The sequence below is a fragment of the Megalops cyprinoides genome, chromosome 14, assembly GCF_013368585.1.
Source record: "Megalops cyprinoides isolate fMegCyp1 chromosome 14, fMegCyp1.pri, whole genome shotgun sequence".
Lineage (NCBI taxonomy): Eukaryota > Metazoa > Chordata > Actinopteri > Elopiformes > Megalopidae > Megalops > Megalops cyprinoides.
The window spans coordinates 6863399-6880317 of NC_050596.1; the positions used below are offsets into that span (position 1 = coordinate 6863399).

Below are 16919 nucleotides of genomic sequence, written 5' to 3' on the forward strand. Positions count from 1 at the left end.
CCATTCAAGCGCCCGAGTTTCTTCTTTTAGTTGAGGCTGTGGGACAATAATTCCGTTTGCTAATGTGAGAAGGAGACACTTGGGGAACAGTTGCCCTGTGCAGATTTGTTATTGTAAATAGTTACTTTGTTCACCCCAGTCTCTGCTGTTCTCACCTGTTTGCTGCTCACTGTCCTGTCACAGTTACACTTATGAGGGTAACACACAGAGTCAGCCAAGTCTTGTAGTAGATAGGCATTCATAATGAACACAATAACATGACATTTTCATGTATTGAACTCACTCTCTGTTAGATTAGTTGAGCTTATATGGTTTATTTATTCCTATTATTTTTTTTTTAACCTTCATTCTGGTCCACAGGAGAATAATATCCACTTAAACATGACTTGGCTACTGTATATCATCATGACTATACAGCTCACATGCATTTACTGCTACAATGCAGATCATATGCAATTTATTGAAAAAAAAAATCAATGCGTACCTTATTTGAGGTATACTATACAAATGAGCACAGTAAATGATGTGAGGGATGTGGTTGATTTTCAGTGGTTCGTTTTATTGGCCATGCAGCTAGTAAGTGAAGATTTTACATTTGCTTAGCAGACACTCCTATCCAGTGCAATGTACAGAGCATTTTTACATGTTAACCATGTAGCCATGCGCTACACTGAACACTCTTAAACTGTGTGAGGCCATAGGAGCCATGCGCTACGCTGAAGACTATGAAGTTGCATGAGGCTGTGTGAGCCATGCTAGTTCCCATCTGTAGTTTCTTTTGATTGGAACTAACCATCCCATGGCTCTTATTTCAGAATCACCTATGATGTTTGAGAAAGCATAAAATGTCTTAAGGTGAATAGTTTCTGAATGTCAGGCAAATATTAGCAGTGATGGGCAAAGGCTTTATCCCCATATGGCGGATAATAATAGAAGGTTGAGTCCCTGAGATAAAAAAGAGAACCCCTATTATTAACAAGATTATTAGATTAGATTACATAGCTTTATTGTCCTCAATGAAGGAATTAATTTTGCAGCCAAGAAAGTACAATTAATATTTATTATTAAGATCACTATTTATGATTATTAGCATTTCAAAATTCTGGATATGAAATGTTTTAATAATGTTAATGTTAGTATAAATCTGCCAATGGCTTCAATGAAAGTTTGGAAGATTTGGGAGGGTAGGAAATTTTTGTATCTTTGCCTGCTTTTACTACTTATCCAATCCAAAGCAGTTAATGATGTATATAACCCACCTACTAGTCTCTTGCCTCTTCCCCTCTCTCCGCTTCTTGCTTGTCTCCTCCTACCTGCAGGTCTCCATGCTGGGGAATATACCAGGGTCTTCCGCCTGGCTTTGATGTCTTCTCCCCTCGGTTTGCGTAGAGGGTACCACTGTCCTCCTCCTACATCCAGGAATGGCCCCTTCTGCTCCAGAAGGTCGTTGGGGGGCTCCCCTCAGAGCTGTCATACAGCCTCACTGGCCTGTCTGCTTCTCTGTAGGACTGGACTCCAACTACTGCCAAAGATCCCAGCAGACCTGCTCCTCATTCATTTCAACGCTGTACCTTTCCAGTAATAAACAGCCCTCAAACTTGTTACAATCATTCTGCAATTTCTCTTCCAAGTGAACATTGTGGCAGACTGTGTATGTAATTGCTCTATAAAGTGGTTCTTCAAAAATCCACACAGATCACTGCTAAACTGGCACTGATTTTTTACACATAAAAATATTAACTCCGAGGTCATCTTTTCCATCTTTTTTCCCCTTGATCAGCCAAGCGAAGGTCCTTCCCATTTAGACAAGAGCAGCTCCACAAATTTGACTTTGTACTTTTGTTACATTACAGAAATGTTCTATTGGACAGGGTCCCAAATAGCACTTATGCCAACACGCTAGTGCTCCGAAATTGCATCATTGGCCAATCCTGTGCTAAAATGATTGGCTGTTAAAAGTCCCGCTGACATTGAATTGTCCTCACAAAACTGAATGCAAACTTGTCACTTTGTGTTTTGCTTGTAAAAATGATGTTCCTGTTAAGTTACTTTGACTTACATTCCATATTTTTATGGTTCTTGTTAAAAAGTTATATGGCCTGTTTCCTTGTGAAGGGATGTCATAAATAATACGATCAGTTGAAAAAAGATAACAGAATTGCCCACCCGTGCACCAACCCCCATCTCAACTACTATTTCAAATTCATTCCAACCCTTAGAGTAGCTGCATGATCCAAAGATCCAATCATTTCACTGCTTTTATTGATTGTTTTGCAATTAAAACTGAATATCAACCTACGTTTGCATGCTTATGGCCTGCCTCAGGACTCACTGAGTCCATCTTTATTCTGAGACCCATTATGACAGGTCAGAAAGAACATGTGATGTAACGTGAGACAACACAAATTAGCCATTTTGTCTGTTCTCATTTCAGTATCTACTAGATGAATTTAATTCCCGCAAGAACTGGTCTAAGAGTTAATGGGTCAGAAAAGTCCACTTTTGCCAACTTGGTAGTTTTATTGCTAAGTATAGCAACTTTTCTGACATGTCAGTGATTTTTCTTTTTTCTTAAAGGGCCCTGTGACAAATCGAATGCTTTACCGGATCGGTTTAGGAACTTGATGACTCTATTCCAACAGCATACACACCTTTTTCCTCCTTGGTGTTCATTGAGGTCTGCTGTGCTTGCAAAACCATCAGTCATTACTTGCTGTGCACAGCTCTGTAGTTTAGCAGCCCTACCTAGAGTGACTTCCATCACTTTCGCTTCACCCATTTACACAGCTGCATATTTTACAGAGGCAATTTGTGTGAGGTACTTTGCTCAAGGGTATGGCAGTGCCTCACCAAGGAATTGGACCTGCAGACTTCCACCTGGACTGCAAGCCAAATATAGTTCTGCTATACCCAGATCAATCACAACCTTTATGCTGCAATTGTATGTAAATTTGTATCATCATATCATGCAAAGGTGGTTCATGGAGTTCACCTAATTATATCACAACTTTTATAATCACTACGTATGTGTCATATCGTCATGTAATGCAAATGTGATGTGATGTAACCTGATGGCTTGTGCTAAACTAAGGTCCATATGTTTAGGATTCAGTGATGAAAAACGTTGGGAACACAAAACATTACTGAAACCAGCAGATCAGGTGGAAACATTGTTGTACTCACGGAGCAAATTGTTTGTTATTTGTCCCTCATCTCAATAGGTGATAGCTGTCCATTTCACACATGCCTTGACTGACAGGCTACGCTGCCGAGGCTCTGAGCCCTGTGATGACCATGGAGATCTTTTAATGGCAGCATGCCCTTACCCTTCTATGTGCTGTACCTGTATCTTATCTGATTTCACTGTGTGCAATTTCACTTCAAGCAGTTTTCTCAGAAGGATAAATGGAGTTATCATTCTCGGAAACCACCGCAGGTCTTGAAAATAATCTTCTGATTAAGACAACAACAACCTCAGCGTCAAGGCGAGTTAAAAAAAATGACATTTCTCTGAGGTAATAATGGAGAACATTTTTCAGTCGCTACTTTTCATAAAATGTGAAGCGTGTGTGGTCGTAAGAAATTTCCGGCTACTTAAGATGGCAAGCATTTGCAGTCTATTTGAGGACCTTCAGTGATATAAACCAACATCGAATTATCTTCCATCTGTTTTCACAGGTGTGGGGCAGGAAGCGGCGGATCCAACGCTGGAGACGAGATGTGCCGCAGATGAACTTCACAGGGTGCCTCATGCCCCAGGGTAAGAATCATCATCACTTCATGTTTCTGTTAACATTCGGGACCATCTGCCCACCCTCAGCGCTACCCTTGCGCACGTTAACCCTCTCTAAACCTTATGTGGTAAGCTCCCCAATTTTATACATCACACACAAAGCATATTCTTCATTGCAGTGTTATTCCTAAAATAGTGTTCTGACATTTATGCCTGCCTATTTATGTGCTTGAAGTGTGTGTACGATATGTAGTTTAGAGGAAGCATGCTAAGTTAAACCGTAACGTCAAGTGATTACATATACACAGTATTGTCTCGGTCTGCTTGACATACTGACATACATGACAATACATGACATACATGACAATATTCCATTCTGGACAGGTTTTATTTAGCTCAGCCCTAGGCAGATATGCTAGCTTGAATAAGTATTCCATTTTTTTGTAAAAGCAGTTTTTATGGCCTTTGTTAATTTTTTCAACTCAGGATAAACTTTGGATGGAAGATGACATCATTTATTCATATGATTTTCTCACTTGTCATGATTCTTTTCTTTAAACAGCACTGCACTGCGTGATACTCAATACTGGTGAAAATTCTGAAATATAAGTTTGTAGGATGTGTGGTGGTGGAGATTTTAATTTAGAAAAAAATGATTCAGGGCCCAAGGGCTTGACAATGAAGATGACAAATGACCATCAAAGGAAAGGAGATTAGTTGATTGATTAAGGGAAATATCAGAGCATGATGCTCATATATCTACCAGTATGTGACATTAAGGACATATCATAACATGGTGCTCATATATCAGTACGTGACAATAAGGAAATGCTACTTTTGTAAAGTCTATTTCTTGATTTTCTACATTGAATGAAAACCCCATTCTTTCTTTGTCTTGGGTTTAGCAAATGTAATGTATTACTTATGCCATTCCCTATATACTGTAGTAGACCTATTGTGACCCTTTCCTCTGCTCCAGTATTATCTTGAGCTGAATTGGGCTTTGTGTTATTAATAATTATTGATTATACATCACAAAAACGAAATAAAATGTTCAACATTTGCCTCGGGTATCAGCATTGAAAAAAAAATCAAACTGACTAAAAACAGCAGAACAACCCACAATCCTCCCAGATCAATTCAAGATAATAAACATTGGAGATTAAAGTGTGCAATGATTGCACAAATAATGACGACGACGATGGTTATGAAAATGACATTGCCGATTTGTGTACTGTCAACACTGATGGTACACTCTGATGAACTTCCTCTCAGATCACTATCGTACTGTTTTAGAACGTGAACGGTTTAAGAAAAATGAATTTGAGACCTGAGATAGCAGGTTGCAGGAAATGATTGATTACACAAGCTAAATGAAGCTATGCCTACCTGGCCTTCATCGTGAAAGAGAAAATGAGATTCCCTGAGACATACGCGAAACGTCATTGTGGTTAGTTTCAGCTCTTTAATGGAGGCATTTTGCAGATGGTGCATGTGGTCCTGTGGGAGGTCAGCGTTTCCTTCAGGATATTCCATATGGTGACAGAACGTCTAGAAACAATAAGCCCTGAGTCCACTTAAAATAGATTATGGGGAAAAAATGAGTGAGATTGCACACTGGCAACTCACATGTTGACTGTGGAATTAAGAATTAAGTGCATTTTGAGTTGAATTAAGATCCATTTAAAATTTTGATTAAAGTTATAATTGTCTCTTAAGAGTGTTTACATACAATTTGCACTTGAATTTGAGGTTTTTGATCATTACAGCTGTGTTTTTTAACACTTTGTTTACCCAGATCCCTGCTCTTCTGTTGGGATCATATATTCTTAGTATGTGGTGAATTTTCACACATGAATGTATTTGCTTTGAACTATAATCAAAACCAGTAGACAAGTAGACATGTATTACTATCTTGGTAACTGTAAATCCAACGGATATAATGTGAATAAAAACCATTACAACATAAAGGCCAGCTTATAGTCAACTTATACCATATAGTAGGAATGCATCCTTATTCAACTAATCATAAATGGTGGAGCATGAATAGTAAATTTGTCTGGTTCCAATACCATGATATGTATTGCATCTGTCAGGGTGTCCAAAGCAAAGTGAAGCAGTACAATGTCAGAGAGAGTGCTCCTTCATCAGGGCGATAACCCCAAGAAAACTTACACAATAGACTCCTTAAGTAGACATTTTAAAAGGCAAAAACACCAAACAGTTTTCCACACAGCTAAAATCATTAACATTACAGTATTTTTTAATTTATGCTCATTAGACCGTAAATACACTGTACAAGACCATACTGTACCGTACAATATGGTACGCCTATATTTCAGTGAATTGATGCATCTGAATGATTGATGGAAGTTGTGTTACATTTAAAATGGATTATTATTTCATTTACCAAAACTAATGTCCTCATGGTTGATACCTGCTAACTCTCCACTGCCAAGGCTAATGGAATGACATTTAACATTCAGCTAGCTGACTCGGATACAATCCAGCAACAACTTTAAATGACACACATCTCTAGAAATCAATTTAAATCACATCAGTTTTGTGTATATGCAGTTAGAGACCATCTGCTTTTGTGACAGCATGCCAGGTACCTGGCACTGCCACGCTAATCAAACTAAAGTGTTATGTGAAAAATAAACAAAGTGTCTTGCTAGGTAGTTAGTGTTTTAAATGGCTTTCCCACTTTTGCAGCCCTGTTTGGAATTTCCAGTTGCACATTAGGCTCATCTCAGGGCGACAACCACTGCAGGAGCTCTGACCTGTGCAATCCTCTCACACACTTGCATGCAGCCAATAGCTATTTTTCACAATGGAAGTTGTGCAGTGCACAACATTGACGTGGGTCACAACTGGAGGATAGGTCCTGCTTCACTGACATTATCCAAGCCACGCTGGTGCCTGACAAATAAGAGGATGCCCGCCTCCACCGTGGGTGGATAGAAGCCAGTATGTTCCACCGCTGTGGGCCCCTAGTCATAGTTGACAGAAGACACCTAGGCTGCAGGGTTGAGCCTGGGTTCAAGATGAAGACCTCCCTGACTGAGCCACTCGGTAGCCAAAAAGATAACCAGTGTTGTTAGTAAGCATTATTAATCTGAAATGTACCTAGATGAAACAGCAACTATCTTACTAGAAATTAGAATTATCATCTCTATTAATCGATACAGCTGGACACACTATAGCATACTATACTGTAACTATAGCAATTACATTGCTCACTTCTTACAATTAAAAATTATATTATAGCTTCTTCCTGCCTGATAACTTAGGGGAAGTGGGTCCAGGTTTAGTGAATACCTGGATAATGGACCTGGAAGGGTGTAGTTGGAAGTGGCAGTGGAGAGCCAGCAGAGGGCAGTCTTCCCTCTGGATCAAACCCAAAACCAGCTCCCCAATGATGGGGACACTGTGGTCAAGGAGATGCCACACTTTGGATGTGACGCTAGGCAATTAAAGATCCCATAGGGCTCCCATGGCAAAAGAGCAACTGACTCCCTTGGTCTGGCCACCTATTCTTCCCTCTGTATAGTGGGCTTAATAATGCTCTCTCCCTCATTCAGATACTACTCTGCCCACCCCAGGTGTGTGTAACACATTGGTAGTGGCTGAGTCACCCCCCCACCCCATACACACACAGTAATGCAATCTATTATTATTGCTGTTGTTGTAAATGAACAAAGCTTAGCCGTCAACTGAGATGAGATCTCAGTTATGCTGTGGCATGTCTCTTACTATCAGGCTTCAGTCTGAAATGAAATCAGACTTGTGCACTGAAGTCAGCCTCTGCTACATATCATTGGAGGTGAATGGTTGGGCTTCTCCTCTGGCGTACAATCAAACCCATAGCTTGTTGTTTACATGCTATGGAAATAAAAGCAGCAGCAAGAGCAATGGAAGTAGTGAAGCAGCAATCAGCAGATCAACTGTGGTTCTCTTTGGGAGCTTTCATTGTTAACAGTGTTTTATTAAATCATTTCTTCATTAGCAAAACACAAACTGACAGAGGACATAAAACAAATATGGATTAAATGATTCCTGTCAGCAATGAAGGATAATTAGCTGGGGAAAAAAAAAAACTTCTGAATGATTTGCAATGATTTGTATTTGTAACATTATTATGTTTGTGCTGATTTGCATCTGGGTACTTTATCTGGGTAAATTGTGTGCATTTCGTTTAGAAACTTACCTGCTCTGTTTCTAAATGTACCCCCATAGATCGTTTTGGAAATAGGATGTGAAAATACCTGGTCCACTGATTTATCGGGCAGTGTGAAAAGTTGTTGTACAGCTATGATTCTCAGCAGTGTCTCTTTTCAAACAATCAAAGCCTCTGTGCTGTTTGAATGAGGAAATATATATCAGATTGACAGTCCAGGCAGGAATCCCACTATTTTTTCCCCAATGTGCACAATTGGGCTACTCTGCAGAAAAATAGCTAGCAGTGTGTTAGCATTGTGCAGTGTGTACCTACTGCCTATGTGAAGGCTAATGTTCTTTTGACAAATGTAGACGTCATTGCAGAATGGCTTGGGAATCACCCAATCACATTTATAGGAGAGATAGGAAGGAAAATAATACAATATGTCAGCAGCATGGAACCAGATTTAAAGATGTCAGTGATTAAACTTCTGGCATCACTTTGCCAGCTTCCTTTAAAATTCCCAGCTGGTGTTAAAGAAGATCTTAAAGAACATTAAAAGGGTTTTCCCCTGCATATCTAAGAGAGCTGTTACTGTCCTACCAGTTCCTCACAGCATCTCCGTTCCCAGGGACAGGGGCAGCCTCGTTATTTCACAAAAAGACAGGCTAAAGCAGAAACAGGTGGCAGAGCTTTCTGTTACAGAGCCCCCGCAAACCGCAGAGCTGTACGGTAACTGCATGCTGCCTGTTTAAATCCAGGCTAAAGACACGGTATTGGCCGTGTGTGCTGGTGTGATTTTGCGACAACCACCTGGAAAGGCTATTTGATCTTATAAAAATGGATAATAGCCAGAGGGGCCGTATGGATAATCTCTGGTAAGGCCCACCGTGCTCGGAAACGTGGCTGATGGCCAGGCCCGCTCCGTGGCTAAACCCCGGCAAAGCCCATCGATCAAACGCAAATGACTATGACCAAGACAGTCGGCTGCACCTGGTACTGTAAGTATATTACACGCCTCGGGTGCAAGTGTGATGCCTCTTTTTCTTCTTGTGTACGCTAGTGTCCTGGTAAACCATCTTGGAGGAGCATTGAAAACCAGCGCTCACCCATTGAGTACTTATAAACCTCCTGCATTGGCATGGTATATACCTATTCACACTCAAAATCGCCTTCCTCTCGTCACAATCAACATCCTATCTGCACCTATCTGCACTACACATGACCTGCACATATTCAAGCTCAGTTATCTCTACCTCTTCACTCAAAGTTTTTTGAATTTCTTCACAGTCAGGATCACCTCTCTTTCTTTGCACTGGAGACCTCAGCATCCAGGGGCAACCTTCCCTGAGGAATGACAGGTTCTAAACCAAGGATAGACTTCTGGCCCTGAGGGGACTGACAACCCAAAAGAATATAACCCACACGGATGTTTTAAACACTCTGGAAGGATGCAGACTGTGCATGTTGCACTGTATTCTGGTAAGCATAGCTGGAACATAGCTGACTTGTTTTATCTTAGTCTCTGTTCATATGTGAAGTCTGTGGTGCTTGTTAGGCACCCAAAATCTTGCCAATATTTCTTCATTCTGATTTGCTCAATATGAGACATGTAAGTTTTTTTCTCATAAGCAAATATATTTTGTTCTGTTCTGCTAATTGTCCAACCTAGTACAAATAAAGTACATATGTATTTTTTAAAATTTTAATATTGTTAGTATGTAAATCTTCTGTTAATGTATCACTGGTCTTTCCCATTCATTCTGCCTTTTGATTTTACACTGCTGCTTTTGTAATGCACTCTGAACTGCTAAGTTAAATTTTCTTTACCAAGAGCACTACTGTCTGTATGGTATGAAGATACTCAAAGCTTGTCCATAGCACTGCTTTACTCCATGCTCTGTGGTTTAAAGCTTACTTTGACCATGTGGACTGTGCGGCAGAAAGCATCTTGAATATAAAGAATTGAAAATATGACCTTAAGAGCTGATCACCCCTGCAAAAAAGGAAAACCAAAACCTCTGACTATTTCAGAGGAGATCTCATCTGCACACCCACACTCCGGCAGCTCCCTGCTGCTTGCTCATTAAAACGATCTCTCTGCATGTTAAATGGATTTCCGCCATCTTTGCAGTCCCGGGCAGCTATTTCCATAGAAAATACAGTCGCTTAGGTATCTTGCTGCTGTAGACTCTTTTACTTTACCATGGCAGGTGGCTGTAAACAGCTTGTATGTCACCTTGTTGTTGGGATGGCTGGTATGCCATCTGCTGCGTTAGGTCCAGCTAGCAGACTGAGAGTTTGAGTTACAAAACAGCACAGGTGAGATCCCCCCCCCCCCCAGGCACATCCCCTAATCCTTTTGAGATGATGTGGAACCCCTCACTGAACACTGATGTTTCAAGATTTTGACACACTCAGCTGTGAGAGTCATTCTCTCAGGTCAGCACTATGCTGAATTATGTGTACTCTTGCAATCTCCCCATTCCCCCAAAGTTGATACTAGATTAATGCATATATTAGTTTATTTCAAAAGAAACACCAGTTTAACAGCAGCAACCTTAGTATGAACTTAGTTAATTGCCTAACAAAGCAGAAATACAGCACATATGCATTATTATTATTATTTTTTAATATAGTCTGTATGCAAATTGTGTTATTTATGTATCACTAATATGTACAGTAACCTAGTATCAACCAATATGTACAGTAATGTATGCATGTGTCACTAATGTGTACTGTGCAGTAAGCTAGTATCAACTAATTAGGTTGATACTAGGTTACTATTCATTTTAGTTTCTGAAACAGATATGTACAGTAACTTAGTATCAGCTTTGAGTGGGTGGGGGATTACTGAGAGCACAGAGTTAACTACCTAATGGTGATGTAGTGTAACTGTAATTATGTGAGTGTCAGTATGTTTGTGCAGTAGACTGAGAATATCCATTTCTATTTGCAAATGGTTAAAATTCAAAAGTATGACCGCAATATTATACAGAAATGAAAAACATTTTATTTAGTGTTTTCTGAAATTACTGCTATAATGTACATTTCCAATATAAAAAGAATTACATATATGAAAATAAGATTGGAGTATAGAAATGGATTGTGGACAGTCCTAGCTCTCACATGTACTCTCTTTTCAATAAGATGAAACAAAACAAAACAAACCAACAAAAAAATCTAGTTACAACAGAGCACAGTAACAAAAAGAGGAAAACCCCAAACAAACCAAAAACAGAACACCTAAGTCAACACCTGCATTTACTTGCAACCTTTGAAACATGGTATATACATGTTACTCACAGAATGTCTGGGGCAAACAGCACACCAGTGACAGTTTGATCATCTGTTAGGTTAGATAAGTATTTCTTTAAGAGAGACCTACTTAACTGTAACACTGCTGCATACACTGTATAACCATTGGTTTCATTTGCATTCTTTTACATGGGCATTTTGGGTATGACCAAAATAAATAAAAGCACAAGAGATTTATTTGTAGAAGTAAGTCCAGCCCTTCTAAACCTCTCTGGGTCAACACAAAGGCCTAGAAATAAAGTTGGCAATTAAAAATAGCCAGAATCTGAAACTTCACTGCCTTTACTTTGTTATGGGTGCAAAAATGTCCAGAAATGTCATAATGTGTTACTGTTGGCAACAATGTAGTCAAACCTATATACTGTTTCAAGCCCCAGATTTGATGAAAAAATATCAGTCTTGCAACCATGAGCCCATAGTACTATAACTAGATAATCAATCAAGAGCAATAATCATATCAATTACACTGAGCAACCCAAACTCTTCTAACCAGACCATGTAGTTGATATCACTTTCAAAATGACAGCTTGTGTAACAGTTCTACATCCACAAAGTCACTCTGAAAAATCAATTCATCCAATCACAGTTTTTCAAGGGAAGCAGAAGAATTAAAATAAAAAAGCTAATGCTAAAATGTTTCGAGTAATTACTTGCTTGGAATTCTGCCTGACTCCTCTTCATAACTGCATCTCTTTGGCATCATTTCATTATTGAAATGCTTCCTGGTCAGAGGAGACGGGATTCAAAATTATTTTTAGATAATGTAACTGTTTAAGAAAAAAACAAAATCACAACAAAAAACAAAGCCACACACTATAATAGTTGACTGATCCAAGTCGAAAAATGTCCAAACTTTTCAAAAGTGTCCAGATATTAAGAAAAAAAAAACAAAAAAACAAAAACAAATGTAAACACTTATTATACTAATGTGATAATGTATCAAAGAAGTTACACATGAATGCTAATGAATGCATTTGCTATTAAACTGCAGAGATTTATGTTCCACAAAGCTTTTCACTAAATATGGTTTTCTTTGCACAATTACACTGTCTCCTTAGACGAGTATGTCCTCACGTACAATAATGCACACACGTATCTCTGCAAGAAAACACAACATACTCTGTGTATCGTCACAAAGGTCATCTGCGTTCACTCGAGTGACACTACTTCACCTGTCCTGTCACCCTCAATAGCTGTTACCATGGATTAAGCTTCACACCGTCTCTCCTGCGCTCATCCTCCAGTTTATTTTCGGAGAATATTGTGCCTCGGAAACCCATAATTCGTGTTGCTCTGCATCTAATTCTCAGAGCGCATGAGAAAGGAATAGGTCAAAAAATACTCCTAAATGATCCCATTCAGTATCACATCAGCTGAATGGTCCGCCTTTTTTTTTTTTTGAGATCAGACAGAGTATTGGAGTTCTTGTTTGTTCCTCGATCCTAATTAGACGTCGCCGCAGTCAAGTTTTTCTGTAATCTGAGTTGAGGAATTCCGCTGTGTAGAATCGCACAGGGGGTGCTGCCAACAGGGCTGCTGCGAGGCTGTCGAAATGAGGATGTTTATGAGGCGTTCGGCTTGGCTCAGCCCGCGGATTGAGTGTGGGGGTGGAGGGAATTTAGGGACTCCCTTTTCAAAGCCAGTCTGAGACGCGTCAGCCCCGGCCTGAGCATTACCCGGTGTGACCCCACCCCCCACTTCCCCCCCTCCACGAAATCACCTCATCAGACAGTGCTGAAAAGCAAGAACTGCAAATTTTACACAAAAAAAACCCTGACAGCCACAATAACAATGTGCTGGAGCACACGAAGAAATCAAAGAACGAAACACAAGACGGGATAATTAGGTACGTACCCCAGAAGCCACAGCAATCACTCCAGAAATATATTTTAATATGTCCAGCCAGAATAACTGGCGGAAATTCACAACACTTTTGAGATGAGTTCAATATATAAACAACAGAGCACAAGACCAACTTTAATGACAACCTCAAATAACACATTTGATACTTCCCTTAGAACTCATTATAAGCAGTGTTCTAAATCTATTGTATGTCAAAACAGGCATCAAGAAAAGGATATCTTAAAAGAGCTATGGTGTAAGGAAATGGCTATTGTGAAGAATGAAAAAAATAAACTAGTCGAGTTAGAGTTTACAGTTTGATTTCAGATCTGGAAATAGATGTATATTCAGCCATCTGCAGGTTAGCGCTGTGGTAAAACACTGGGAAATAAACGGTGCTGTACAATAAGTGTTAAGTGTTAATGGGAACAACTATTGAATGACTCTTGGTATTATGGAATAAAACAAGGCCAGTGCCTGCAAGACTGTCTGAAAAAGATCTATTTTCCCAACAAAACGTTAGCTGTGTAATATTTTGGCACTTAGCTAATAAATAAAGAAATACAAAAAGTTCAAATCAGAAACGCTACTTATGCAGACTGCCACAAAAGCAGACACATACACACGCATTGGCACACAAACTCTCAGTTTAAATGAAACCTTTGGTGATGCGTACCTCGAACTGAAACATGACGTTCCCAGGTACTCAGTTCATATTACAGCTGTGGTTCACTGTGTCCTGTGAGGGAAAGCCTAAGGCAATTTCTTTGACACTACACTATGACTCTTACCTCCAGAAAAAAATTATTCTACAGCCTCGCGAGCTCGATAAACCATGGAAAGAAAGCTACGCTTTGACAGCCCAGGGTGCTCTAAGGTTTTGTAATGGGGCAGAATTCATATGGGGTTCAGAAGGGAATGTGATTGGCTGGTTGGAGGGCATGGATTTCTTCTTGAAGCCAGTAGACCCAAAGAACATTGTATCCCCATGTATAGAAGATCAAGCCCTGCCCAAACCAATGCCTAGCACCTGTTCATCTACAAAACGAGATTCACCCCGGTATCTGGTAAATCAACAGCTAGAATGTGCACTCAGCATTGTAATGGTGTTCTAAAGTGACCCTTCGTAAATCAATATGGAACTGCAAAGGAACTACTTAGGAAACCTCTCCCTTTGAAGGCAGGAAAACACAATCCAACCTTTCTGTCTCTTCAATCAACTATTTAGAAAACTGTCTTGGGATTTTATGGGGAAAGTCATTTAGTGGCCGTGATTCATGTCACCAAATGACTTGTCAGCAGTACTTAGTTCAGCTCATCTGTTCAGCCTGATGGGCCCAAGTCACATGCTGCACATACAGGCTGTGTGTCATGGTGTCATGGTATATTTACTGACTGTTGTCCCCAAATTCGCTAACCCACTTTTCACTGCTGCAGGAGCCCGGCTTAGTGTTTCATAGGGCTGTCCCTCCCATTCAGGTAAGATGGATTGTTGGAGTCAGAAGAGTTACATCAAAGCAAAACCAACATAAATGAATCTTTTGATTGAAATGCAATAACTGACTATGTCTGTTCTATAGTCCTTACTCAGCCGTGCAATTAGTTATCGATTTGCGTAAACTGCTCGTTAATCTAGCGTCTATTATTTTCGACTTTTTTTAACAAGTTTCTTGGAAAATTATTCTATTAATCTATATAAATATAGGAGGAGCATAGTACTCTACATATCACTAATATTCCAAAAACATTTTTTCTTCTCATTTGAAAAGTATAAACTAAAAAAGGGGGTCCAGTATTCTCAGTGCATCCTGCCATGAGTTCAACAGGAGTTATTTGTGCAGTTTTAGGGTGAATTTGCTAAATAATTTAAGCATGCAATGCCATTAAAGTAGTGATGCTTTGTTCACAGACCAACCAAGGAGCAAAGATGTAGCAATAACCTAAATGAAACCATTGTGAAACTTTTGCAGTGCATCAGTCAAAACCGGCCACTGTCCCTTTTGATACTCCCCTCCTGAACAAGGCACTGTGGATGGTTCTTAATTTCCCTCACACAACTAACCCGGCTTTGACTGACAGCTGGACAAAGAGGGGTTTTTTTGTTTGAGTAACCCCCTGTGAACATTTTGACAGAAGTTTCAGAATTCAAGGAAAACAAAACAAAAGATGCTGGGAAAGGCATACATTTTTGTTTCGTCTTTTACCCTCGGTATCTAACCCCTCACCCTCACACCTCCACCCCCAAACCCTGACTGAATGGTTCTCATAGCAAAGTTGAGGGTATAGGAACAAAAGGGTTCATAAGTTTGTGAATTATTACGGTACCTGAAGTACAAGGCAGAAATTTCTGGCAGAAAATACCAGTATACAACAGCCCACTGACAATAACCTCCTCACATAGACAGGGAGGCCTGGTTCCCTTATTGTCACATCCCTAAGGAATTTCAGTAACTAAGTTATAGTTATAGCACTTTTTTGTTTCAAACCCTTTAAAAAAGTACCAGGTATGACTCAACTTAAGTCCTTGTAGCAAAACTACTGAAGTTCTCTTGGTGTTGCATTCTTTTCTTTTTAGTCTCTCTCCCTCTGTGTTGTCTCGCCATTTTGGAGGGAATTTCCCTTCCCCACTCAACCCTCAACAAATAAAAAACAAAAAACAAAACCAGAGAGTCCTCTTCGTTACTGGAGACGGTCAAAGGTAGAGGTAGCCTACCCAGTAGACAACGTTGAAGAGCAGGAAGGAGGTGGGGAAGAAGACACGCGAGTAGGCGTCCAGCTCAAGAATGTCTATGTGCACCCGGCCCTTGCGCCATGCGCCCCCCTTACACTCCTCAAAGCAGCAGAAGAAGCTCTGGCAGTCCTTGCCGTCCAGGCACTCGTAGACGCAGGCCTCCTCGAACTCTTGCCAGTACATGGAGTTGTTCAGCGTGATGACGGTCGGTGGCGGTCCCACGTCCAGCACGGAGTAGTTCTGAAAGATGTGGGGGGAGTGGGGAGATGGGGGGGGACGTTAGGGAAGAATGAGGCTCCTGTCAGTGGATTGGTTTTGAAAGTGCACCCAGGACATGCGCGGAGGGAGATGAGATAGGATCGGAGGGAAACTGCGGTGTCATGCATTTAATCTGTGCAATAAGCAAAAAAAAAAAAAATCTCAAACCCCAATCGCATCCAGCAGGGGAGCTGTCATTCAAAGCTATGAGCCGATACCATCTGCGGAAAGGTCCCCAAAAACCTGATCTAATTCTGCGTCAAGGGCCCAGGGAAGCTATGTCCTATGCAGATATCCGTCTAATGCAGTATATTGGATGTTGCCAATGGTAATGGAACGGAACGTTATTTTTGAACACTTCAGTCCATTACCTACAGCGCTCCTCATTTGACATACACACAGACATACCACCCCCCCTCCACCATCGAGCACCAAATCAGGGGGAGCCGACACGGACAGATTAAAAGCGGCTGGAACGGACAGAATGGATGAGTGTTTGAAGCGGCTGGAGCTTCCCAAACAAACACTGCTCCTATCAGATGAGATTAGCCAAAGAGCAGCATTCTCACTGATCTCGCTGCTCAGGCGCTTTTGATTTCTGAGCAACATCCATGATAGCATGTTATAATCAATTAGAAGGATAATCTACTTGTGCTATAATTAAACTGATCAGCAGTGAATTAAACAGTCCCTGTAAACCTTTTATTTATTGTGAGTCACGGACAAGAAGCCTTCCAATTTCAAAATAAAGGATTAGTCCTCTAAATACTACCATATGGAAGACTATCACCAGTGTTTTTACTGTTTTGGTTTTTTATATATTCAAATATTATGCTCATAATCAGTGTGGGTAGTAATACCCAAAGACACCGTTT

General features: G+C 40.3%; 1 protein-coding gene across 1 annotated transcript in view; it reads right to left on the bottom strand.

Annotated features, from left to right (window-relative positions):
- Window positions 1-15471: 15471 nt before the first annotated feature.
- LOC118788919 (gamma-aminobutyric acid receptor subunit gamma-3) overlaps window positions 15472-16919 on the bottom strand; it is a 108554-nt gene continuing 107106 nt past the window's right edge. The window contains exon 9 of the mRNA XM_036545127.1: window positions 15472-16026. Within this exon, the coding sequence (XP_036401020.1) occupies window positions 15748-16026 (279 nt within the window). The 3' untranslated portion in view covers window positions 15472-15747. The remainder of the gene's footprint in view (window positions 16027-16919) is intronic.